The sequence below is a fragment of the Brienomyrus brachyistius genome, chromosome 2 (assembly GCF_023856365.1).
Source record: "Brienomyrus brachyistius isolate T26 chromosome 2, BBRACH_0.4, whole genome shotgun sequence".
NCBI lineage: Eukaryota > Metazoa > Chordata > Actinopteri > Osteoglossiformes > Mormyridae > Brienomyrus > Brienomyrus brachyistius.
This window is the reverse complement of record NC_064534.1, coordinates 30,916,451-30,943,701: the sequence shown is the minus strand read 5'-3', so window position 1 is coordinate 30,943,701 and position 27,251 is coordinate 30,916,451. Positions and strand designations below refer to the sequence as shown.

At 42.5% G+C, this 27,251-nt stretch overlaps 2 protein-coding genes across 2 annotated transcripts; one reads left to right on the top strand and one right to left on the bottom strand.

Moving 5' to 3' along the window:
• The first annotated feature begins 116 nt into the window (after positions 1-116).
• On the top strand, positions 117-15,748 carry hspb8 (heat shock protein b8). Its single transcript, XM_048995990.1, has 3 exons — positions 117-775; positions 9,278-9,341; positions 14,892-15,748. The coding sequence occupies exons 1-3, from the start codon at positions 403-405 to the stop codon at positions 15,058-15,060; spliced, it is 606 nt and encodes a 201-aa protein (XP_048851947.1). The 5' UTR covers positions 117-402; the 3' UTR covers positions 15,061-15,748.
• Positions 15,749-16,163: 415 nt separating this feature from the next.
• Positions 16,164-18,787, bottom strand: si:dkey-1k23.3 (heat shock protein 67B1). Its single transcript, XM_048995878.1, has 4 exons — positions 18,285-18,787; positions 17,819-17,882; positions 17,566-17,692; positions 16,164-17,009 (listed from the first exon to the last, which is right to left on the bottom strand). The coding sequence occupies exons 1-4, from the start codon at positions 18,661-18,663 to the stop codon at positions 16,413-16,415; spliced, it is 1,167 nt and encodes a 388-aa protein (XP_048851835.1). The 5' UTR covers positions 18,664-18,787; the 3' UTR covers positions 16,164-16,412.
• Positions 18,788-27,251: the final 8,464 nt, after the last annotated feature.

The following is a 27,251-nucleotide window of genomic DNA, read 5'->3' as shown; positions in this document are numbered from 1 at the left end:
GCTAGTTTCTATTAAAAAGCTAATGAGTTATCGGGGTGGGGTGGATCCCAAAGAGACTGGAGAGCGGAGGGGCTGTCCCGGACCGCCACGGAGAAGATTGCTAAAATTGGTCAGGGGCTGTCCTGACTCACCTATCAGCTGTTGCGCACATTCAGCTTCCAAGTTTATATATTCCGGAAAACTGCCGGGGAGAGTGCATTATATTCGTGGAAGAAACTCCCCAAAGTGTCCAGAGAGTATATAGAAGTTGGTGAGCCTTTCTATTGCGTTTATGAGAGTTGACTATTGACTATTAATTGAAATATCCGACAATAGAATATTTATAACTCAATCCACGGGGTCTATTTGGAAGAAAAAATAAATAAAAGGTTACAAGTCTGACTCAAACACCAGCGCTGAAAAATGGAAGAAGGAGGTTTTTATCCAATGGGCAGCAGGCAGCGTGTACCGAGAGATCCATTTAGGGATCAGACCCAATTCATGGGAGACGATTTCGGCATGTCACCTTTTCCCGACGACTTCTCGCTGGACTGGCCCGACTGGGCTCGTCCCCGGCATGGCAACCGCCTGGGCTCTCCCTGGTCGAGCTCCTTCCGCTCCGGCTTTCCCCGCGCGTACGCGGAACACTCTCCCGTGTACAGCGCCACGCACAGCGAGCCCCGCGGCGCGGCGCTCGCCCTTCCTAGCGACCCCTGGAAAGTGTGCGTGAATGTACATAGCTTCAAACCGGAGGAGCTTAACGTCAAAACTAAGGATGGTTTTGTGGAAGTTTCTGGTAAGTGAATTAAATTCCTAAATACTCTTAAATTGGTTATATTATATTTAAAAAAATGTATATTCTTCCTCTTCCTAGTCCTCCTCATCTTATTATTATTATTATTATTATTATTATTATTATTATTATTCACACTCTATTCGAACGGATTTGGACAGTGAATCGTCTGTAGGTTTAAAATGTCAGTGTTTCATTTAAGAACATGTAAAGTAATGTAGCCACACACACAAACATTTATATGTTTTATAGGGCACAATTCCTGTACAGAGGCACAGTAATATCACTGTCTGATTTGTCAGAAACCAAACGGGGGGGAGGATCCCAGGCCCTCTCTTCCCAAAGCCCCCCCCCCCCCCTTTAATAATTAATCTCAATGAATAACTTGCATCTCAGAGGCATTGTATGCTTGTAATGGTTTTATTTGTTTTTGTTGGAGCCCATTTTAGGTAACTGTCTAATCATCAGCCCCATACTGCATAAGCATTAGAAAACTTCACACCAGTAGTTAGCGGTGTGTGTTACTTACAGTTATATGTGATTATATATAAGTTTATATTTTCTGATGAATCCGTAATGCTTTGGATTTTGTCCAGCGGGTTTTTCGATTTGAATAAAAAGGTTGTTGCAGTTCAGCAGTGAGAGCGAGAGCCCCATGCTGTGCTTTTAATATACACCAGGAGCCCCCAGGTCTTTACAGAGCCTGGCCGGCTGCCGATTAACTCAGCCTTATATTACACATGTAAATCCAGTGCGCCCTTTACACAGAGTGCACTTCTCAAGTGAGACATAAAGGGAACAGTCTAGAAGCTCAGAATATTATACAAACTTGGAGGCTTAAAGCCAAGTAGACGTACCTCTTTGGATCAGTATTGTTGTGCTATAACTACCGTGGGAGAGTTCGGGTCCTGCTCTAACTTATAATACTATATAACTGAAATGACAGGTACGTCTGTCTGATGCCGTTCTTCTAAGTATTTGTTACAGTACGTGCTGCTGGGTGGGACTCTGTTATTCGAAGGGTACTATCTAAAGCTGAACCGAATTCAGACAGGCAGGCAGGCAGACAGACAGACAGACAGACAGACAGACAGACAGACAGACAGACAGATAGATAGATAGATAGATAGATAGATAGATAGATAGATAGATAGATAGATAGATAGATAGATAGATAGATAGATTCAACTAGCAATATGGATAATTAGATGATGTACCTATTTCAACCCTCACAGTACAATATATGTAGTACATTTTAATACTCTCAATATTTTCATGGGCTGATATCACCTCTTTGTTTGGAATCTACCAAACCTGGAAATGGAGGTGGAAATGGGATGCTTTTACATAAGACCATTAAGTTTTTTTTGGATGTTTATACAATCAGATTGAATTCAGTGAGATGTGTCCTGAATGTGCAAACATGTGTGACAGTGCCTATTTTTAGAATGCTTATTATCTGAAAATATCCACAGTACAAAATGTTTAGGTGAACATTGCAGCTGGGAAGTCATGTTTTGCAACCGCAAGGAAGTGTAAGACGTTAGATATGCAGTCTGGAATTTGAAACCTGCATTCTGAATGACTAAGGAGACAGACCTTATTTGCTCCTCGCCTGTGGATCTACTTTCTAGGACCTTCTCCAAGAAGTCACATGGTGAGTTAGTATTGCAAATCACATGCCAGCAGAGGGCTGGGACTTTCTGACATTTAGAAGCAACAGGTGGGGGGTGGGGGGTGGCGTGAGCAGCTGAGGTATGAAGATGTGTAGCTGAGCTTAAGCCCCTGTCAAAGAAGAGAAACCTGAACCTGCACTTTCTGTAACGTTGACCTTAAAGGCTTCGGTACCTCAACTGGTAGCCAAAATTGTGGAAACACTTCCGGTTTTTAGAGATTGCAGAACCTTATTCAGCTGTTGCTCCAGTAACTTATTTAATCGTTCAATGTATGATTTTACAAACATCACATACATTAGACGATTAAATAAGTAACTGGAGCAACAGTTCAACAGAGAACTGAAATCTCTAAAGCTTATGAGCGTTTCCACAATTTTGTCCACTGGTGTAAGTATGAAAACAGCAGATCAGCTGGCACTATAAGAGGGGTAACATTTGAGTACTGTGATTAGGGTGACCACTCGTCTGGATTTCATCTGGACAGTCCTGTCTTCCAGCCCTGTGTCCGGGGTGTTGTTGGGCATCCTCCTTTCAGTCTCTTTCTCCTACTTTTTACTAGACATGACAGGCAAGTCTAATTAGGCTCAAAACCCGCGTATATACAAACCATGTGTGCATATGCTCTCATGAACAGAGAGCCCATCCTCTCTACGCACTGGTGCCTGCATAACACTCTTTTGCTCAGTGTTAAATTAGCTTGAATCTCAATACCAAGAATGCAAAGACCGTACTTGTGGTCTTGTCGAGGCTGGTCTTGCGAACTTGTCTTCGAAGAACTAACTTGGGGTGCAGTGAATCATTGGATTGGTCTCATTTGGTGAGGATGCAGTCAATGCATCCTTGATATCTGGAGTGGAGCAAGACCAACATCCAGGGATTTTTACCTTCCTCTGTACTTCTGTTCTCAGTACTGGAACTGGTCTTCGGCAATGGAAGGTGACGTTAAATGGGTACATGAGAACACAAATAAGGTCAAATACGCATATTGAGATTCAGCCTTAATCCAAAAACGGAACCACCGTGTATGTGCTCGTGAGCAGAAATCACTTCCTCTCTACATGTTCACGCTCTAAACACCCACTTAGCTAACATCTTTCAGAGATCCTATTTTAATATTGCATGTTTGAGGTGGTAATTGGAATCATACATATATGATTCGGAATGTAATAATTAACGATTTGGAGATACCGGCCAATTAACACACCAGTATAAATAAGGGGAGTACCGGCACTATTTTTCCCACTTCAAGCACTGTGTATATAAATGCACATTTGAAGAAATAAATAGCCTTTCAAAACAGGCACTTGACAAAACAAAAACATTAGGAGATATTACTGATGTTCACAACATAAATTTATTGAGTCAAAGGGACAACTAGTTGCCAAACTATTCATTATCATATACTTTAATAATGTAATATCTGTATGATAATATACAGTATATCTGTGCAGTTACGTGTGTATATATTTTGCATTTTTATACTTATAGTTATTATCCCTTTAAGTCTGCCTGCCGCATTCAGACGTAACCACGCTAAGAATATGATTGTGTTGCCACTGTATACACAATAACGAACTTGATTTCAATTATTAGACTAATAGAAGTCATCAGGCCTGCAATAGAGAACTGTACAATGGACAATGAAAAATGTTGGAAAGATAGCACTTATCTGTGAATACTTAGCATCTTACAACATGCTTAATCCTATTAATATTCCATTTCCATGTCCTGCGCATATATTCCATACTCCAAACAAAAATTAATACATAATAATACTGTACATTTGGGATAATTTTACCCTGTGAATATGCACTGAATGTGCGGTATTAACCCAACTTGCCAGTTCTAACAATAGCCCAAGATATAACTAGTATCAGGGGATCCCAGGATTTAAACTGGTTCTGTGATGTTGTAAGAAGAAAGATTCTGCGTTGTTGTTCATAATGCAGTTTACTATACAATGGCCCGTTCTGCAGTGACTTTTACATACAGTAAGATGAAGCTGGAAATTCCAGCAATCCTGCACCAACTTTCAAGTGCTGCTTAAAGTACACGCACGTATGATTCCGATTACCACCTTGAATGTGCAATATTAAAATAGGATCTCTGAAAGATGTTAACTTACCGTAAGGCTTCCTTGTTCCAACATCATGACAGAGCATGAAACCAGTCAGTTATCATCTTCTTCTTCAGCCAATCATAAGATTCAAAGGGCCCAATCCAAGAAGTGGAGATATCAGCCACTGTTCCCACCTCCAAAGTGAGCTTCGGTTCTTTGCTCGTGAGCGTATATGCACGCGTGGTTTTGAAACGCCCTTCAGCTGTAAGCCAATGGATGTAGAGCTTGATGTCACCAAGCTACTTCACCCATTGTTTGTATGTGTAACAATATAAGTGACACACAATTTTCTTGCAAATATCATGCAAATGATACTACCTAATAATTTTTAATTGATAACATTAGGGATTTTGCTTTACCCATATGCATTTAACTGGTGCCAGGGGTCTGGGGCCTGGGGCCACGCAGTGCACACACCACCCTGCCCTCTGCCCCTGTTTTACCAAGCCTTCACCGTCGTGTCTGGCCCCCCTGCGGGTGACAGCTTCCCTGCTGTCTGATGGCTTCCCTGCTGTCTTGTGCCCCGACACACAATATAGTTGCCCCACTCAAAATCACGGACTTTCCCAAGGTCTCGTGCATTCACCTAATTCACGTAATAGGTCACTTAGGTCTCCACTCAGACCGCACCCTTTCCCTATCACAGTTGGATAAGTGCTCTCCCAATGGCCTTCCTAACCGTAGTTAGCGCTTCCACATGCTTAGATTTCCACAGTCACGGCGGACTTTCAAATAACACACTCAAACACTACCAAAAACATAACCTTCAGCAACAAGCAAAGCAGCAGCAAAAATGAATAAACAGAGAAGCCTTTACCTCACCAACACAGGTCCGGCTAAATCAGTCTCAGGAATGCTCAGGTCTGGGACAGCATGATCTCCGTTGTTCCTGGACGAGGGACTGGGCCAATCCTCAATCTCATCTGGATCTGGTCCCGTCTGGCTCTAAGCTATGCTACGCCATACCCGCTTCTCTTGCAGGATCCCTCCGTCTGGAACAAGCAGAGAACGCAGCTGCCCCACGTTGGGCGCCAAACTGTGGTAGAAAAATTATAAATCAACCTCTCTGATAACACAGAGAGTCACTTAGAATAAAAGTCTGGACCTCTCAGTTTGTTGAGTAAAGAAAATCTCTTTTATTCCAGCAATTTCAGCAAAGCGCTCCCGTCACACTCTGGCACTTGGTACCAAGTCACATGGAGCACACAGAGCAACCAGTTGATAAACCATAATTCTCAATAACGACTTCTAAGTCCTGATTGGTCACAAAACACCAACAAACTGAGCTCAAACGTATAACAAACACAATTCTCCTGCTCTATTGGTTCACCTTGATAGCAAGGTAAAATCCACCCATCTTGCTCAATTTACCGGAATCTGTCTCAGTTTCTAGAGTGTACCTGAGATATGTATATAGATATTGATCATATGATATTGAATCACTATTAATGTTTGGGTGTTCCATTGATTAATAGAATTAATGGAATAATTAGTTGATTGACGTATTGTCATTGAATCACTGCAAATACATGGTTAACATATGATTTTTATGATTAACATGATTACTTAAACATTTGCACTACTATGTAACATAATAAATAGCCCCTAGTCCTTGTCAAATAAATAGCTGTACTGAGGACCCGATTGTCACGTGTGCCTGTTTGTACTTGGTCCTTGTCTGATCGTCACATGTTTTCTATAATGTCTAGTTGCTCATCGCGTGTGCGACTTACTCCCTGTGTTTCACTGTTATGTGTGCCGGTGTAGTAGTTGCTGGTTGTTGGGCTGGTCCATTTAAGAAGTCCAATTAAAGACTCGTCTCTTCTCGTTCCCGCCTCTGCGATGCCTGGGTCTGCCAAGTGCAGCATTATGTTTGGGAATATCACACAACCATCAATACAGAAATGCATGATGATCAGTAAACAGCAGAAGGTTATAAGTTTATATCACCGGAGCAGGATCCTTACGTGTTTTTGCACCCAAGAGCTGCACAGTGTGAAGGCATTGCCTCAGCTTCTTCAATATGCCAGTCGATTCGATGCACTTGCAGTAACGTGATAGCAGGTCTAGTAAATATACGTCATTGCCTGTGCACACACACACTCAGCTGCTGGAGTTAGTGTATAATATGACCCCCCCCGCTCAACAACTTTTCATAGCCTCCTTTTTTGAGTCCATAGAGTCATGCCAACGGTCATCCTACCTGCGAAATAAATCTTCATCTTACTAATGTTATGAAATCCATTTTTCATTTCACAATTAACATTATAACACATGAAAATCACGGAATTGTTGTAGTTAAAGATAAGACCAGTTGGGTATTTTGTAAATATTACATATTACGTCAATTTTGTTCCAAATGACGCGTGAGTATTTCGGTAATGATCGATTGCGCCTGCGGTAAAAGCTATGCTAGTTTCAATAGCTCAAGATAGATAATAACCTTGAGCAGGGACGGATTATGGGTTGTGTGGGCCCCTGGGCAAAATGTTCGCGAGCCCCCCCCCACCACCAGCACCACCACCACAACCACCACAATTCAAGGGCCCTTGGCAGCCAAACGCCCTCCCTATAGGGTCAAGGGCCCTTGTAGGTAGAGGATCAAAGAATGTAGGCCCTCTAAAATAGACAAACGAAAATACATTGTTGATAAGTAATGCAAATTGTTTTGGGCTAGGGGCCCCACGGGTCCCCTGCACCCCAAGGGCCCCTGGGCAGCGGCCCCGCTGGCCCGGTCCGTAATCCGTCCCTGCCTTGAGGCACATGCAAGTCAGCTGTGTGGGAACATCTCGGTTATCCAATGCAGTATAGGAATCTATATCATGATAATAATACACATATAATGTCACAAACAATCCAGCGCCAAGTATCTGATTCACATACCAGTATAGTATGTGGCTATGGGACGCCGTTTGTAAAGGTAGCAAACATTTTTCAACTTTTTGAACATTTTGTGCAATTTTTTGACATTTAGCTAGAAGCCAATAGTGTTGTGGATCATCAGGTTTTTTTGCTGTGTAGATTATGTTCAGAATTGTTTATCATATGTATGGTATGTCTATATATAAATATTAAATGTAAATGTTAAATATAAATGTTAAATGTAAATATAAATGTTAAATATAAAACAAATGTAAATATAAATATAAATTTTAACTTAAATTTTTATACTTAAAATTAAAGTAAATAATTATTTCGTGATTATCGTCGTAATTCAGAGTATGCTGCATTAATGACATGTTAAAGAAACTATTGGAAGTCTAAATTTAAAGAAACTATTGGAATCGCCATGGATTAAATTAAACAATAAATTAAATTTGATTTGGATTCTAACAGATGTGCTGCTCTCATCCATAATAAGCTGTTGATTGCGAAAACACGCAATGCAGTATTTTCATCTAAATTTCATCTAAAAAGTGGCCAAAAAATGGATTTATCAAATAAAAAGTCAAATAAGCGAAACATGCAATAAAAATATCCCGCCATTTAATGGTAAACTACATTGTAAAAAACATTTACAACAAATTCGATGGGTCCCTTTATTGTTTAGCGACAACTGGTGTTAATGATTCCGTTGACTGAAAAAGATTTTTTGTTTCTTTGTTATTTTAAATGCTCACCCTAGTTGCTCACCCTATCCAGTTTTGGATAAACACTATTAGTTAAAAATCGCTTATCAAAAATATTAGTTTATATTTCCATTGGTTTAAATTGCTGTCCGGGGACAGGGTATTTTGGCATGCTTTCAGCTTTGGTTCACTCTGAACAAAATATTAAGCTTGGTGTATTTTGTTAGAGATATATTTATATCACTCCAAATCAGTGTGATCTGAAATAAGTGGTACAAAAAATAAATAACATACATAAATCTAGTTTTTTGTCCTATTGGCATAATGTTCTCAGCGTAATACTGGCAGTCATCTCGGACATATGCAGTCGCCCCACCATAACTGTGGTACCGAACGAGACCCATATACAAACGCTCAGATTAAAGTGCTATGCAAAACTTTTATGCAATTTTATTTGTAATTTTTTAACTTTTAACAGACAGAGAACACTAAGAATCCAAATTCAAAATATCTGGTGGGATATCCCACTATGGGCTGGTGGAGATCTCTTACATGCCGTCCATGAAATTAACCTGATGTTAAAATAAATATCAGTGGTGTTACTACAGGATAAAAAGGGTGAGGTGATAAAGACCCCTGTCTGCAGAAAGTGCCGGTCAACAGTAAGCGCAAATGGAGGCTCTAGCCTGGTTGTTCTTTCACTATCCATTAAGTGGTGTTATTTTCCTATGCTTTTATACATTTACTGTTGCAGAATTTCCATCTCACTACACTAGTATTTTGAGGATAATTCATTTCCTGAAAAAGACTCACAAAGCACACTAAACAAAGGTAAAGAAGAATTTAATCGGTGTCAGGATTAGAATTATTTTGTTCAGATTTTCTAGAGATATCACGATAATACCGTCATCGTAACTCCTTTTGCCCATAATCGTACCACGACAATGAACTTGACATCATGACAGCCCTAATGTGAAATGAAGCTTATGTTTAGTGTTTTTCCAAATTTTTCCTTATTCACCCCCCCCCCCACGCACACACACACACACACACACACAAAATGAGGTAGGAACCGAATAAATAGGGAGACTGAATATTTCGATTTCTGTTCACATTCCTTTCTTTTCTGACTTCTGTGCAGGAAAACATGAAGAAAAGCAAGACGAGGGAAGCATTGTAACCAAGAACTTCACCAAAAAAATTCAGTAAGTATGATTCATTTCTAGAATGAAAGATCAAAGACACTAATTATCCCCAGCTCATTCACTGTAATATCTGGTTAGTGGTTGTTTACTTATCAGAAGAGGAAGTGATTTCTGCTCATGAGCACATACACAGTGGTTCAGTTTTTGGACTAAGAGTGAATCTCAATATGCATGCTTGACCGTACTTGTGTTCTCATGCACCTATTTGACATCATCTTCCATTGCCGAAGACCAGTTCCAATGCTCAACAACAGAAGTACAGAGGATGGTAAAAATTCCCAGATGTCGTTCTTACTCCATCTCAATTAAAAATACATCAGTTGCATACTCACCAGAGCACACCAGTCCCATGATTCAGTGAGCCACAAGTTTCCTCTTGGAAGGCAAGTTAACAAGACTGGTCTTGCCAGTACTGCGAACAGGATCTCTGTGTTCTTGGTATTGAGAAACATCCCATGATTTATTTATGTGCTAATTTCCACTAGCAGATCTGTGAAAATCGCCATTTTATGTTACCTTCAAATGCTAATAGAATTAGCATCCGTTTGCATAAAGTTGCATTAGGAATCCTTTCAGTTCAGCTGTTCTATAGTACTTCTTTAAGTTTTGAGCTATCGGGAATGAATAAATACGTTGCGAATTATGATACTACTAATAATGAATAATATATAGAATAGGCCCTTTTTCCCTTCAGATAATATATGCATATCAACCGATTACTCCGTGTATTTCAACTAATCAGATGGCGGTGATGCAATCAGGTGGGTTTATGGCACTTTCCTACTGCTAACCATGAACTGGCGGTTTTCCATTGTAGAGCATCCACCCCATACCATACCTGCGCTGACATGGCCCGAAAGCACGGCCGATACCAATGATGTTATGTCATATATATATATATATATATAATACATTACTCGCAGTATGACACATCACGATGTATTGATGCATTCCAATTTGCAACCTACATAAACTAAGTACTGCAGGACAGCAAAACAGAATGGATTCGTAATGCAAATTTACGCTAGCAAATGGTAATTTCACTACTGTTTGATGGCAACGCAAGAAAACAAGGTGATTCTCAGAGACTTGCTAGTGGAGATTAGCACATAGTACATCGTAATGATGTACATCGTGTGAACAGTAAATGAGCTTCCATTCGCTTTTATGTAACTGTTGCTCTCCAAACCCGGCAACCCGTTTACCAAGCTGACTCTTCTGCAACGGAAAGCTGAAGGGATCTGGAACCGCGCTGTAACTTGTGTCATTGCGGAACGGCTCGGGTACAGCTCAGTTCCTGCATGTCAGTGAGAAAAGCTATTAGTCACGATTTTGGCCCTACTAGTAAAACGCAAATGGCGTACGCCATCGTGAGCATTTATACTTGTGTGTCAGTGTGTGTTGCTCTGCAGTTACACTGGCAAAACACTAGATGATACAGTTAGATTTGGATGTTGCATTTATTGCCTTGCCACCCTGCGATATATGCAACTTTTGAATCACGCAATTGAAACAGAATAAACCAAACATTTAACAAAGTATAAATTTATCTGGTTACATTTGTGCTGCTCCAAACTTCTCATACACAAATTTGGATATTTAATGCTAGATCACGGATGTACACTTTGTTTGCTCCCATAAAAAAAATGAATGCTACCAAGCGGACCAGTCACAGTTCTTGTGGTCTGTGTCGTTGCAACATGTATTGCATTTCTGGGGAGGTGCATGTCAGGGTACGGGGTTGGGTCCATGGATACGCAGTACTTACGGCAACGACTCTCACTCAGAAGTATAAAGGATTAATCAGGCCTATGTCGAGATGGTTACGGCGCAGATACACCTCACATAATTCACAGTGGAAAACCATCAGTTCGTATTTTGCCTCGAGTACAGCTGGGTTCTTGATAGCAGAGGCAAAGCACCATTAGACGGAAAACCTACTTGCATTATAATATGACAGACACATCAGGTTCTCCTGCTCAGCCTGGCTGACCAGCATTTGGACTCTTGTGCTGTAGCCTGAAATATATTTCATGTGGGGTCCTGCAAATCTAGCAATAAGTCACAACTCATATATTATTTGTACTTATATTAAAATAGTCCATTTGGATATAATTCATTTGAACTCTGATAGTCTGATAAACATTATGAAGAGTCATACTGCATAACAGTAGTTGTATTCATCTTGTTTTTTGTGACTGATATTTCATGTTTTGTTTAATTTGCAAAAGTTTGATTTTGGCCCAAGCACACTAACGTGAATTCGTGCTTTCAGTCAAACCTGCTGAGACTGACACTTCATCCAATCAAAGATGTGAAAATTGTTTGGGGAAAATTCTAAATTAGTTGACAGGGGTGGCATTTAACAGTCAGGAGTAAACAAATTTTCAGGTCCACACCCACAATTTTCCCAATGCGTGGACGCGGGACTCTGGGCTCTTTTCAAGTTTTTCTTTCCTCTCCTTTGACGTCTTTTAGCCTTTTTTGTTTATGCTAAATGCCATGTAATTTGTTTCCCTAAGACAACCAATCTTTTTTGTTGAGAGCAATGGGGTGTCTGAGTTGGAAAGATGCTATATGTAAATGAATGGAGTGGAGCTGAAGGATAGTGTGATGATCTAATTATGTACAACATCTTGTAGCCCAGCAGTGAGATTTCTGTGTCTCTCCCAGTCGATCACAGACACAGGCTCGTTTCCACGTGGCCGGTTTTTAAATTTTAATCGCACTGGAACAGCAAACAGTGCTGTTAATCCTCACTGTAGGTGGTGTCATCTCGAGCCCATCTCTCCCACTTTGGTAATTTCCTGTTTGATCATTATAGAGCATCTGCTCCACACCACCTGGACTATGCTCATCTAAACTGATACAGTCTTCTTCCAGGTACTGTCACAAAAAAAAACATCCAGAGGGAAAGAAATAATTTACTGGCCTCTCAAAATGAGTTTGTCTCTGGGGGGTTGTCTGTGTTTCATGTGGTGCACTGAACGGGGACCTTAAATCCCAGATCAGTACAAGGGACCCGGCCCCTCCTTTCAAAGTGAAAGCACTGGGACAGTCGTTTGTTGTCAGAACATCAGCAGACTGGCAAGAACATTTAGCAGAAAACCAAAATGTTGCCAGCTGAAACGCCTGGAAGTACCCAGTTAACCACACATTTCAGTTGAGAAGGAATAGCATGTAAACTGGTATGAGGTGTAGTAAGAACTGGTTTAAAGAATCTGCTTGGTAAATGATTTACCTGATAATTCATATCTGTTTTTCTGCAGTGACTTACAATTTCACCCTTTTAGTCAGGTTGAACCACTGGAGTGACTTAAGGGCCTAATTCAATGGTACAACAGCAGTGTCCCAATGCTTCCCCCAGCAGCAATTGCAGTTACAGTATCGACATTGCTGTTGCATTTTTGGAGGGAATCACGTGCATTAAACTGTTTTGTCCGGCAAGTGAGCGTGCCGCCTGCTTTGCGGTCTGGAGCGAGTGGCCGTAGCGGCCCCAACCACTGAGTCCACATGTGCCAGTGGGCCTCTTCTCTCTCTGGGCAGGACTGCTCCCCCTGTCTGTCAAGCAGCATAATGGTACAGAATCAATGTGAGTGATTAAAAAAAAATATTAGCCAGAGGTAAACAAAATCCCGCAGCAGGCAGATAAGGTCACTGCCTCCTGCCGCATAATAAGGAAGATGAGTGATGTCACTTTGCCATCTGAGGTTGACTTTCTCAAACCTTATTTAGGTGAGATTGTAGCACATACCTTTCATTTCCAGATGATCCCGAAAATAATGCCATCCTTCCCCTGGGATAATACCTCCTTGCGGCCTTCGACTCCGCGTGCGAATTCTAAAGGGCTTGTGGTAATTAGACAGGCAGAGCATCAATTCTAAAACTGCTCCTGAGTTTATTTAAGCGCCCTGGTAACTTGGCCTCTTCCAGGGAGGCACAGCCAGACCTTATTAGGGCTTACTAGGCCTTATTAGGTGCCTGACGAAGTCTCACACACCCCCCGCTCTACAGGTCTGTCACAAACTGAGGCCTTTATTCCGAAGAATAATGCATTTAAAGGAATATTCCAATGCCAGGGGTGTCTGGGCTTGGCGATCCGAGATACGGATTTATGTGAATCTTCAAAAAAATGCTATGTTGAGCAATAAAGTTTTAGAAGATAATACTTAGATGTATGTATTTGTGGGAGTTAAATCTCAGGAATAGTAATTAGCTTCTCTGTGTTTTTAATTTGTACTAATATTAGTATTTCATGTTAACATTATTGATTAAAAATTTTACTTTAGAGAAAGATAAAGCTGTCGCAATTTGTTTAAATCCTGTGATGTGACTTATCTCTGAAGGTAACGTAAGCTTTATGTAAATATAAGACATATTACACTCCCCCCCCCAGCCCTCACCCAAACACAGAAGATATATGCTCACAAAAAAGTCAATAAGACTGCCACCACAATGACATTTCTCACCTGCCTCCCCCCCATTATGTGCAGCTGGCATTAAAATACATTAGCGCTGCCAGCAGCCAGCTGAGTTGCAGGGCCTGTTAGCGGTAAGCTAACGGCTGGTATTCGCTCTGCTTGGCAGCACAGGTGCCCTCCCAGCACCCTCTTTGGGCTCCGACTCGGCCTTCGCTGGAGCCTCCTCAGCTGGAGAAGCAGGAAAAATGCTCGACATGTTATGGCTGCAATTAAAACTATTATATATGTCAGAGTTCAGTGCTTATCAAATTAATAAATTTAGTCCTTGGTGGCTTTCTGCATTGGAATGTAATTATTCCTTATTGTAAAAGAAAAATAGGTAAATAGGACTGTTCTCTCAGTTCCTGTTAGTTGAAGCAACTGTGCAGTAGCAAACAGAACCATCACTGGCTTTGTTATTCCGAAGACCACCTGTATAAATGTCTTTTTGTAAGTGCTTTATCATAAGGTGAAAATCTTTGCTGTGAACATAATATGCTACGTTAATAACCTATTTATGTAAGCAATTAATATGGGGGGACGTGATGTGAATTAGCCTGCCTGGCTCTCACCTTGCCTCCTGAGAGAGCATACAGGCCAATTAGGAAAGAAATGTGAGAATATGCTAGAAAAACCCCTAGTGATAAACCTCACGGAAGGAAGTAGTTTGTACCTGCAGTCTGACTTTATTCCAACATCCTTCACCCAAAGTGAGGCCTCTTCCCCAGCAGCTGATGTTTTTGGGGTGTCTCAGTGAAATGCAAACCAGAGCGTACATTTTAAATGTACGCCAAAGCTCTGGAGATATATATATAGAGGAAGTTTTTTTAGATTACAGACCCAGACACTGTACGTGGAGAAACACTATTGAGTCATGTATCATTCCGTCTCCTTTACTTTTTCCGGGTTTGTCCGGCTATCAGTCAAAGTCACTGACTAATGGGAATGTCCCGGAAGACTGTCATGTCCCAGGAATAATGTGCCTTCCTGCACGCAGCCTAATAACATGTTATTTGCTTTCCTGCGCATTTGCAGACGTCCTGCCTCTGCACTGTCAGGCACTCTCACGCCTTCTCCTCCATCCTTCCAGAATTCCCAGTGATGTGGATCCTCTGACGGTTTTCGCCTCCCTGTCCCCTGAAGGCGTCCTTATCATCGAGGCTCACCAGACTCCCCCGTATTACTGCTTCAATGACGAGTATCCCAGTGACGGAGGAGCAGAGGCCAATTTCAAAAGCAAGGAGACGACAGTGGCTTGATTCCGGGATGGGGGGCCAGTCTGGGCCCCCTAGTGGGGCCTGCGGGCTAGCAGGAGGGGCACTGCCCCCACTTCGACTCCCAGCTGAGTAGATGAGTACATATCTGTCTGGACTTCACCACAGTCTCGCTCGCGGCTCCTCGGTTTTCTGTACCAGCAATCGATGCGCCCCCTACTGGCAGGACGGCATGCTGGGGGGTCCTACGCTCAATCCACGCAGGCATAGAGACGGACACCTTCCCTTTACAGCAACCCTGTGAAATCTGCCAAGGCTTCATTTGCTTGAGACTCCTCTTCAGGCCTCTGCCTCTGGGTTATTATCCTTGTTTTATAAAATTTCATGCAACATTCACACAGTTCAGCACTTCCAACGTATAAGCTCATATTTTAGTGGCGTTTATTATGACTTATTATGGTATTTCTTACTTATGGTAATGGTTGCAATTCTGCCTTATTTCTGTGTGTGATCTGAGTTTACCAGCTGAGGTTATTGCACACTGTATATTCTAGATCAGATTGGTGCACCATTTGGTTCAGGTTACTGTGGAGGTCTTACAATTGGATTTTAGGCTTTGTTTTTTTTTACTGGACTGTGATTATGTTGTTTTCTGTGCAGGGTGAACGATTGTTTTTCATGAGAGATATCGTTGTATAGTTCGTGCAATAAAATGTTTTTCACTTGCACACCATCACATTTGCAGCTTTTCTCCTCTGTTCAGTGGCATCTGGAAGCAGTTCCTGGGCAGCAGATCACGTGATACGGGCTGCATCACCATTCTAATGTGCGACAGTAGAAAGGAACCTACATGACCGACATGTAATGTGACAAAAAACAGATGCTTTTCCTAAAACTGAATTTTCAGAAATATGTAACATTTGCAGTTATAATAAACTTGTACATGATTTTGTTTTAATTTTTAAATGTGTAAATGATTGCCCACAATATCTTAAGTAACGTCCCTCTATATAGGATTTGTACAGGATCCTGGAATACTTTTATTAAAGTGAGCCCAGGGCTGTATCACATATCAAAAGTGAATCGCTGCGCTATGCTGTCATATGAAGAAAGCCGAGTTGGGAGACAATGAATCACAAAGCACAAACTTCTAATGGGAGAAGTCAAGTTTAATTGTCTGTTCTGCAGGAATCTGAAGCTGACAAGCCAAAGAGATCACAGCAGGAAATGAATGACGCTTCAGTAGCTGCATTGTGATGCGCATCAGTTTATTAGTGCTCCAGGGAAGCATAGGAGCTCCATGCTTTTAACCTACGGGGCTGTTTAGTCTAAGACATCGGGCTGTAGCAGACCATAGTGGTAGAGGCAGCAGGTGGATTGGCGAGCCCTGGGTGCAGTTACGACTTTGTGAATTGCTCCACCACTGGCACAGTGTCGTGTTTTTCCAGGACGTCCAGCTCAGGGTGCTGGGCTGCATCTGATTGGCTGGGAACTGGCTTCACACCCTCAGCTGGAGGTTCCTCGGAGGCCTGTAGAGCAGCCTCCTTCTGGATTATCCCCTCCTGCTCTCTCTGGGCTAAACCTGGTTGCTCCGGGCTCTCCGGTTGTCCCCAGGCCTCCTGCTGGGTGTCATCCTTCTCCACACCAAAGGGCCCCTGCTCCTCTTCTCTCTGGATCGAACCCCCCGCATCCTGGTCCCCAGCTGCCTGCTCTAAGGGGACCTTCTGGTCACTGGGCCCTGCTGCACCCTCGCCAGTGCCAGCTGGCTGTTCGCCCTGCTGCCCCTCAGGAGATCCGGCTGAGATAATGCCAGGAATCTGAGGCTGGGGGTCCTCGACTCCTGGCTCCTCTCCGGACGCCTGTGTGGCTGCAGTGGGTGAGTCTGTGACCTCACTGTTTTTGTCCTCACTGGAACTTCCCTCTACTCTCCCCTCCACCATCTTCTCCACTTTTTCTTCATCCTCCTCTTTCAGAGACACAGGCCTCTCTCCTACCTGCAGATAAACGAGATGCATATCTCATTAGCCCTAACGAGCAGGAACACGTGAAGGAGGCCTGAAGGCATCGTTTTAGATCATTCATCTTGTTCCGCCTTGAAGACGACTGTGAAAAGGGCCTAATCCCTCCACAAGTATTTCTCTGAAGCCAATTATATGCACATTTCGAAGGTAAATAAATAAATGACAGAGATAAAAATGTGGCTTTTAAAACTAGACTAATGAACCTGAACATAAACAACTGGATAACACAACAGATCTGAAGGCAATATCTGTATCTATAATTACAAATCCCCTAAAGACTATTAAGAGTTTATAAAAATTATACACTGCGACACAAATAACTCCAAACCTGTTAGAGAACTGATGATAAACAGATTTCTCAACAGCAAGTGCTTATAAAAAATACTCAAAGTGAAACAGAAATCTAAAACGGGGAATTTGCTGATTATTTTAAAAGGGCGATTTTTCACCTATTTGTGATATTTAAAAAGCAAGCAGCATCCAGAGCGATGGGGAATGTGATTGCTTCCCGGGCCATTTATTCCTTCACCTGGACAGGTATGACAGTCTTCTGCTGGCCCAGGTCTCCTGAAGCGGCCAGAGGGATCTCCACAGACAGCACGCCATCTCCAGACAGATAGGACCTCATCTTCTCAAGGTCGGTGCTGTCTGGAAGGCTGCAGTTAGCAAACGTTCAATGGAAGTGTGAGTATGAATGGAAAAGCGCCACAGAAGACAAAGGGTTAAGGTTATCTGGTCATCCATGCGCTATAGTGAATGGCGGTGCACACGTAAAAACATACTTGTACTTCCTGGTGAAACACCTGGTCACAGACCCATGCTCGTCCCGCCTTTCGTCGTGGCTCCCTGCAAACAATCGAGTGTCGATATCAGGGAGGTGTTCCACGAAGCTAGGTTGCTCAGTTAGCCGGGTTAACTTAAGCTAGAAGCAATGACTGTCCATTAGGATCATGGTTGTGCTATAGGAATGCTCCTTAACTAAACCTTTATTGCATGATCATGACTTCCAGCCCAAATTATAGCAGCTGCGTGGGAAATCTTGGTTTGTGGAATCCCCCCCAGAAAGCGAAAAAAGCAAACACCATGCCTCGTTTAATTAAGAGATGTTTGTGCTTTAATCCTTCGCCTGGCTCGATAACCTTGGCCCATCTGTCTCGTCCCATAAACAGAGCAAAAAAAGCCTGAGCAGGTGTGCAAAAGGTTTTAATAAAGAGAGAATAGTAAAGCAGGTGTGTAAATGAATTGTACCTGTAATCTCCAAGTAGCCCTCTTTCATCCTGACCGTAATCTCCTCCGGCGAGAACTGGTTGACGTCCAGGCTGATCGTCCACATTCCTTGGCTGCTCCTAACCTCGGACAATCCGGCCCAGGACTGCTTCAGAAGTCTGAAGCTTGGGTAGAGCGTGGCCTGAGTGGGCGGGGCGAGAAAGTGTGAGGGTGTGTATCCAGGCCAGGAGGAACTGCCCAGGCACCGGCGGGTCCAGGTGTGGTCACCGGTGTCGGAGAGTGGGGCTGAAGTGAATTCCTGGCCGAAAATGAGGCTCGGGGAGACCCAGTCCCGAAAGGGATCCCACCTCACATCCCGGCAAAACTGAGGGCTGGTGAGAACCTCTTCACGGCCACTCATGGTCTACAGATCGTCAGACAAGGAGATAAAAGGAGGTTCTTCGAGGAAAGAACACCTCTCAGTGTTCTTTAACAGAAAACTAAAAACTAATATGGGAGAGTAATGACAGTAAAAGAAGAAATGCTGAACTCAGCTAGGATAACCCTGCTCTCCCATTTATATAGCCTGTCCATCCAGGCTCACACTCCTGCAACACAAATTGTTATCCAATGAGATGAGAATTTCGAAAGCGGATGACGATACCAAGACACACGGTCCAACTTCTCAGCTGCCTGGTCCATAGAGAAGGAGATACTAATTATCTGTATTTATAGCTCTGGAGGAGAAATGGCAAATAGCTGGTGGATGACTCTGGACTTGCTCTGCGTATTCTCCCCAGAAGCAGCACTACGTCAGCCAGCCCCAGAAGTGCGCCCCCTCATGGTTTTCTGTTGAAATAGGTAAGGCCTGTATTTTTTGGTTCTGCGCAAACAGTATTAAAATGCAATTGAGAGGTGCAACATGGTCACAAAGGAGAAGTATCAAAATATACACACGTATTTAAAAGTATAGCTAATTAAATCCACTGTTTTAAATGGGGGTGTATGGGGAGTCTCCCATGGAAAGAGGTTTCAGTTTATGTCTTACTTAACTCTGAAATCACATGGTGTCATTAGTTCTGAGAACAAATGTGTTATATCATTTCTTTCAATGGGACACAGACAAAACAGATTATGAAGGTCTACTGTGTTTCTTTCCAAGCCGCAATGTGCAGGTATACTTATCATCCCGAAACACAGCGCTGACAGGTGTTTGGCTAAGTACTCTGCCCCCCCCCCCTTCAGAAAACACACTGCAAAACAGATTAAACAACTCTTTCAGTCATTCATCATGACGGACTCGTCCTTGGTATGGGACGCGACAGAAGTGATATCGGCGGTGACAGATGAACAGCGTGACCGGATAAGTCGAGATCCACTGCAAGCAGTGACATTGCAGTAGTAAAAATAAATAAATAAATCCAGATTTCTCATAGCATCCCATATGCATCAAGAACTATTTTCGAAAGTCGTAATTAATTTGCAGCACCGTACAGAATGTGACCCTTCTGCAAGATGACGCTGAAGGGATGGTAATTTTATATAAGTGTTGAAGTTCTGTATAACCCACCCAAGCAGAGCTCTGTCCTAATTAAACCTAAAGATCCACTTCGGTGGATGCGAGGATTTCAGATGGAATTCTTCCACCTTTTCTCCCTCTAATTAGTTTCAGGGTATTAATGGCGTAGAGCTGCGCTGGCAGATTCCGGAGGCCCCTCTATAGCCCCGACACCACGCTGCAATGCCGGCCCACCAAATTAAGGGTGATTAAGTGATGGATCCTCGCACCCTAAGAAGCTGGCTGTCCCATGTTTGAGGAAACTAGTGAAATGTATGGGTAAATATGGTCTTAATGATCACTTCATAGTGAAACTACATAAACAGAAATATAGACTCAGATCATTCAAACAGGCTACAAAACCTAATAAGTTTGGGTTATATAAATAATACTCAGACACAGCTCTGGAAAAATTAAAAGACCACTCCGTATTTTTAAAAAATCAGCATTTTTAAATCCCGGTTTAATCCTGGTTCTGCTGGCAGAAGGCTACACGGCAGGTTGCTTCCAGGCTTAAAATCTCTAAGACAGCAGTAAACAAGAACAAGACGAAGCAGGACACACAGGGAAAGACAAAATACCAGCCAGGCTGAGCGCAGAAGCGACATTCCAAACCGTCATCTTACCCAGCAGTGCCTAATAAATCAGAGGGTGACCTCAAGTGACCTTCAAAAGGAAAGGGAAGCATTAAGTGCAGGTGTGAAGTGCACTGCTTGGACAGTTCATATCAGGCTCTGAGAAGCAGGACTGAAGTCCCATAAAGCAAGGAAGAAACCCTTCATTTTACTATATTTTTTAAGTTTCTCCAGCATGATATAAAAATGCACGTAGGATGCTAGTAATTGCTGGAAATCAGTGGTTAACTTCTTTAAATTCCTTCCATATTGAAAGCCTTGTCATGTCCTTTTAAGTGTAAATTACAGTATTTGTTATGATGCAACTTTAGGGTTAATGAATTCCCATATATTTGCTCTGTTACCGGGGAGACATAACTGGGTTTTTCCAGGCCGCTACAGCCTGCTGTACAATGTCTCACCCCCCTTCCCGGACCCTGCTAATCGCTGGCACCTTATACGGCGCACTTAAAGACCTTCATTTCATCGTTGGCTCTTTATCTTCAGCTAATCGCAGATCAGTCTTCTTCTTGCGGTGGTGCTAGATTTACTTTTAATGGTCCCGGAACTATGATGCTGAAATGATGAACAACACGTCGAAAATCAAATTTCCGCCACCCTGCAGTGCGGATGTGACACTGATAGCCGCTACTGCGGTGGAAACACGTGTGCTGGAGGGTAGCTTTTGCTCCAATACATTTACTCATTTCGCTGATTGAATTTCATGTCATTTATTCATACGCAACTTGTAGTGTTTTTAATCAGCTTCGGCCATTGCGAGGTACCGGACAGAGTGGTGCCAGGTGGCCGTTTGCCAAAATTACCAGGGTTCAGTACCAGGTTAAAAAATCACTGTTATTACACAGAGGTGTCTTAGTTGCACTGACTGCTCAAACAGCATAGATATGCACCTAAAATAATGGTTAGTGTGTGGTTTTTTATTAGCTTTCTGTCAGTCACAAAGCTTACTGTAATTGAATATAATGAAGAAGATGACTTATGCTTTGCATCTTTTTGTTAAAGCAGTTGATGTGTGCGTTTGTAACATTAAGTGTATTTAGCAGACACATCTATTGTCTGTCCAGTTCTATTTATATTTACATAACACCTTTTACAATATAGTCATCGCAAAGCACTTGACAGGAATGTGTGGCTAACCATCACTACGTCATTCGTACAAAGTGGGGTATGAAACATAGAAAAGGGGAAGAATGTTTGAGGACGACAGAGGAGTGGAGCTAAGAACAATCTGTTGGGGTCCAAGGTCGACCCCGCCCCCCGGCTATGCTATAGGATACAGGGATATGAGCCTCATTTAATAAAAGCAAGGTGTAAACTTTGGTCATACTCAGAGTCCATCCAGGAGCCAGCTCTCCAAGCAGGTCTGCAAGCCAGAAGATCGTAGAGCGCATCCATGATGTCATGCTTCCAAGGGACTATTATTGAGTTGGCTTGATTGAAAAAAAAACTTCTTAGACCATTTTCTGTCAGGGACCAGCCCAGAAGATCCCTGCCAACATCACGCAGACCCTCTGCATCTCAACGAGCACCCCCCCCAGGGAATTCCCGTCCGCAATACCCACCCACTAAGGGTAGCCTCATCCTCCCTGCACCCTAATTAAACGGTGGATCTTATTTGCCCCTTCCTAGCTGTGATCGGGAGTCTCTAGTAGACTGCTCTACATCACAGAGATTTTCTAGCTTGCTGCGAGTGTGAGCAGTTTCCTTGTGATTTCTATCCTGCTTGTCTGGTCTTTCTCATTTCATTTTTGCTCCTTTAGACACTGGGTTTTGCTTCTCTCTCAGATAACCAGACATACATCCCCCAACCTTTGATCTGCCAATCAATACGTAGTAGCACCTAACCCTCTGAACGCCAGCGCGCATTTCCTGACCCTCGCCAGCCCACCAACCACCGTCTTTGCCTACCGATTTGGATTCTGTTTTGATCCACCTGGTTCCGACTCAGACTTCGATTTGCGCTTGCCCTAAAAAAACCTTGTTCCCTTGCATCTGACCTGCACAAGTGTCCCTAACATGCACCCTTCCAATGTACTACAACTCAGCTGATGAAAATAATTATTCCAGCAGTTCTTAAATTTCAAGGCAAACTTACTGAAAATAGAATCTGCTATTCCAGGGAAAATCCCTCAGGCTGTGCTGAAGTCCAGGTAGCTGGGTAGTGGAAACGTGGGCTGCTGCAGATATTTGACATGTTAATTTGGTTTGATTCCATCAGACGATAAACTCTGTGATCTACCTTCTGGGTAACAGACCCAAATAAAAGTGTTAAATGCAAGAACTTCTACAGAAGAATTTTCTCAGTCATTGTTAATTTTATACCTAAAATCCAAACTTTAAAACTTCTTATACAATAAGAAAAACACCTCACTTTTCTAAAAGTGCTCATAACCTGTCAAAAATCTTTTGTAAAAACAAACAGGGGTAGATTTTCCAGCCTGCTTATGATTCTTTTGTCCATTGAACCCGTGGAGAGACTCATTGGAGATATTTATATCGAACTGAACGCTCCATTTACCACATATCTTTACCTCATTCTCCTTTAAAAATGATGAATTTCAAGCCTAGCTGATTCATCGCAGCCGCAGGTGTTTGTAAGGTTTCGCTGGAGTCACTGCAGAGATTCATTATTTTGCATTTTGACTGCGATGGAGCGGCACGGTGGCTCAGCAGGTGGAGCCGTCACTAGCGATGGGGGAAAAATGAGGCTTCAGAGCCCGTGCTGGGAAGGATTACTGTGCACTGTGGGCTGATTGGCTTAGCTGAGTGCAAGCCGGCAAAGCCAGCAATGAGAAGTTGCCTAACTCCGTGACAGCATAGACAAACTGTACCCATCTTGGGTTTTGAAGCACTTATTTCTGTCATTACTCTGGGTTTCTAGTGTTAAGCCCAACCACGGTTTATTTGGGTTCACCTGGCGCACTTATTTATTGGGGGCGTTTCCGCTTGGTACTCTGGCTTTCCTCCATTGGCCGAAAATCCCTGGTCACATCAGTGACCCTAGAATTAATGTGTGGCTGCTGCAAACTGACATCCTATCCTGGGTCTAACCCCAGACTGTGTCCTGTGATCTGTGCATATCCTGCGCCCCTAAGATCTTGGATCCCTGTGCACATAACAGTCCAGAGGACAAAACAAATACGTCAAGGACGTGGTTTTGAGGTATTACGCAGTGGGGGCAGCCTCTGAGGTGCCAACAGGCCTCAATGACTGGGTTTAACAACGGAAAGATTTACTGCAAATGAGATCATCCATCAGCCATGTGTAAAAGAAGGCACAGGGCAGGGAGGCCTGATTCAGGGCTGAGAGTGTGCCACAGGCCGCCATGAAAAATCAGCTCTGTCACTGCTATGCTTCTTCATATTCTGATCTTATTTTCTCTGGTGGATCTCAACAGCCATTTGTCATCCTCATTCTCGTAACAGATGCTTAGGGCAGTATGTTTCATGCCTCTGAAATATATATTTTTAAAGCCCTTGTAATATTAAAAAAGTAAACTCACGCTATATGTTTAGTCAGCCTCTTTGGAAGCAGATTTTTATTTCTCCAGTCTTTTGGAGATTGAAACTTTTGTCATGTTTATTACTTGTTAGATGTTGGTCAACCCCTGTGGCTCCATACAAGTTTACCCAGAATGCACCTGCACCCAGTCCAGCAGATACAAGCCTCTAGTGTACATCAGTTTAAGGCCTTTTAGTGTGGTAGTACTTCTCTGTGCAACAGATAGTAGATTGCGTACTGGGAGAGAAGAATTTTATTAAGTTTCTCCATCTTTACTTGGGGAGCGCCCTTTAATCTGCTTAGCCTCCAAACAAGATGTAGTAGTTCCAAGGAGACATCAGTACTGTATATGGGGAGAGACATAACTGGCTGAGAACAGCTGCTGACATCACCATTCGGTCAGCTGGTCAGTCAGAACCAGTCGGAGTTGGTTTACTCTTGTTTCGTACTGGGATGTTAACATGAACCCTGCCTGGCTGGGGATTAATAAGGATGACTTTGCTGTGGCCTTTATTACTCGTAAGTCTTCTCAGATCCCTCTGATATGAACTGTAGCCTTTACCATCCTGGGGGGAAAAAAAATGTCATTTCAATTTATTTTTGTTTCCATGGAGTAATGACAGAGTAACAATGTGCACAGGACAATCATAACAAGGTACAATGAGTCTAACCTCCATTCCTGCTACTGCTGTAATTATTATTTGGTTTTTTTTAATAGAAAAACAAATGAAACCCTGGGAGAAGCCCCCCTCCCCTGTCTGATTTGCTGTGGGGAAGCTACGAAAGCACAGACAGGAACCCGGGGCACAACTCACGAAGAAGTCTACCGTTACTCTGTTTTACGGTGGGTTTTTTTTTGGAACATCATTGCGGTGTAATTGATTTCCCGGGCCAGGGTTTTATAGCATAGATTTTATTACCTGAGAGAATTTAGCATGGAAATGATTATTATTCAGTACACAACATTTCTCCATATGGTGTGTGTTTGTGTATCTGTTTAAATGTTTCAAGTAAAAACATGCATCAGAATGTATGTGCTCATCATGCAGGAAAGTTGCCTGAGTACGGTGTGTGGGGGGGGGGGGGGGGGAGTCTGATCCCCCCCCCACGCATCCACCCCCCATATTGTGTGTTTAGTAGCTAATACATTCATCAGAAGTAACCTACATGCATTTCCCAGTAAAGCTTCTGGGTATTTTACAGGTATTGAATACATAAAGGTACAACAGCGGTGCCCCGTCTGAGACTGCCAGCCAGTCTTTAGCTACAGGTGCACATTTATTTAGAGTTCATTGTATGGAGCCCCTATTTAAAAATGAAGCCACAGTATTTGTTTGAGGTATTGACTGACGAACATCGAGGAGACTGACCAGAAGACCATGTATCCAAGTCTAAAACTAGTCTCCAGTTGTACCCTTCAGCCACATATTTGACCTGAAATAGCTGAAAACATCGGGCTTTATAAATAGCGTGTAAAATTGCCGTATTTGCATGCTATTATGCACAAACCCACCTGCTAAGTGATTTAATAATATAGCAAATCCTGAAGGATGTTGTGTCACATTTAATACAAAAATAAAAATAATTCATCTTTTTCCAACTTGATGTGAAAGCTCACTTCACATGTTGAGCTCCTCATTTAATATCTGCCGCTGTGAAGACATGTATCCCAAATTTTCACAATTTGTTATTTGTTTACATGACTACAGGAAATAAGTTTTGAAGTCAATTCTCTGGCAACAAAAACATATCCAGTCAGTGCCTGTATTTCTTACCATACTCATACCCAGAACAATTTTCACGCAGTGATAAATTACAACTGTCTAAACTCTTTGGAGCTGTAATCCCTTACGGTCAGATCTACAAAAAAAATCTATGAATTATGGCTTTTTCTTGCTGTTTTTTAAAACACAAATGGAGGAATGTTTGGTTAATTTCACCCTCACCTGGCGGATATTCTGCTAACCAGAATTTCCCAGTTAGCTGGATAACTTAAGCCAAATGTGTCCAAGAGGATGAAAGGTAAGAGACATTCCAATTGGACAACCCTCATAATTAGCTTAAGTTATCTGGCTAATGAAGAAATCCTTATTCGTGGGCCCCTCATTACACAAACAGTTATACTTAATTACTACTTTAAAAATTATTATTAGCTAAGTTGAAAGTGGTATGATGAATGAATGGGTTGTGAGTAAACCTAGGTTTTGTGCTGGTGTTCCTAAATTGCCTAAGTTGTATATATGTGTGGCTGCAGAGATAGGACCCCCTGCCCAAGGGTTGCCCTTGGTGATTGTAAAAGATTGGATGGATGATTACAGCACATTTTACTTTATTTTCATGATGTATATAAACAGACTCTATAGTCTGAAAAATACAGGGTTCTGAGAATTTTGTCCTGAAGAGTGATCCTTAACTTATTTGAAGGTATATTTAACATGGACTGATCTGTAGGTAAGACGGCTGACTGCGGTGCTGATCAGGACAGACTGAGGGGGGGTGGGGGGGTGGGTGTACTGAAAGAGGCTACCACATCCCCACCTCTCATTCCTGTGAAGAATAAGGAAACACAGAATCTCACACTGGGGCACGAAATGTAAGAGAGGGTGAAGAGGTGCGACATGTCAGTGGGTGCGTCCAGCTGCCTCTGGCAGAGGAGCTCTGGGGATTATGGATGGGATAGCTTCTGAGCGATAGCTTCTGAGCGATAGCTCCTGGGTAAAGACACGGGTGAAGGAAGGAGGTTTGAGCTCAGGGCGCTGAAAGTCGGAAGTTCTCTTGTATCATTGGGAGTTATCAAGAGTCGACATTTTGGAGAAATAGTCAGAATGTCACCTCTGAACCACTGTGAGATTAATTAATATAACGTTATGTTTTTCTTTGATAAAAACTATAGTCATGGGCACTGCTCAAACAGTATTCTGACACCACATTACCAAAAATATCCAGAGGGGGTACTGAAGCTCCCCATTCTCCAGCACTCCTGGGTGAAGCTGCCTTTCACCTTGACGTGAAAAAAAAACCTGGTTTGCCCTACAGTATAGAAATACGATACAAGGTAGACTGCTGACTCTGGTGAAACGATTCCAGGTGACTACTCATGGGGGATTTCGGCTTTCCACACTTTCAGGTGTGATCTTCATTTTTCTTTTTTTATATATTATGGCGCAAACAAAACAGACAAGTGTGATCTCTCTGAAATCTGCATTTACATTGACAGTTAAACCTTGATTTACAGGAAACACGTTCTTGCTACATTTTTCCAGGTTTTGTCAGAACATTTAGTCATTGATCCCTGCATTACACTTTGACATTGTT

Excerpts from the sequence above, each read along its gene's own strand:
- hspb8 (XM_048995990.1), top strand. The coding sequence starts at position 403 with ATGGAAGAAGGAGGTTTTTATCCAATGGGCAGCAGGCAGCGTGTACCG. Across the intron at positions 776-9,277 it reads TGGTTTTGTGGAAGTTTCTG|GAAAACATGAAGAAAAGCAA; the intron begins GTAAGTGAATTA and ends ACTTCTGTGCAG. Across the intron at positions 9,342-14,891 it reads AACTTCACCAAAAAAATTCA|AATTCCCAGTGATGTGGATC; the intron begins GTAAGTATGATT and ends CCATCCTTCCAG.
- si:dkey-1k23.3 (XM_048995878.1), bottom strand. The coding sequence starts at position 18,663 with ATGAGTGGCCGTGAAGAGGTTCTCACCAGCCCTCAGTTTTGCCGGGAT. Across the intron at positions 17,693-17,818 it reads TGTTTCACCAGGAAGTACAA|CCTTCCAGACAGCACCGACC; the intron begins GTATGTTTTTAC and ends TGCTAACTGCAG. Across the intron at positions 17,010-17,565 it reads AGACTGTCATACCTGTCCAG|GTAGGAGAGAGGCCTGTGTC; the intron begins GTGAAGGAATAA and ends GTTTATCTGCAG.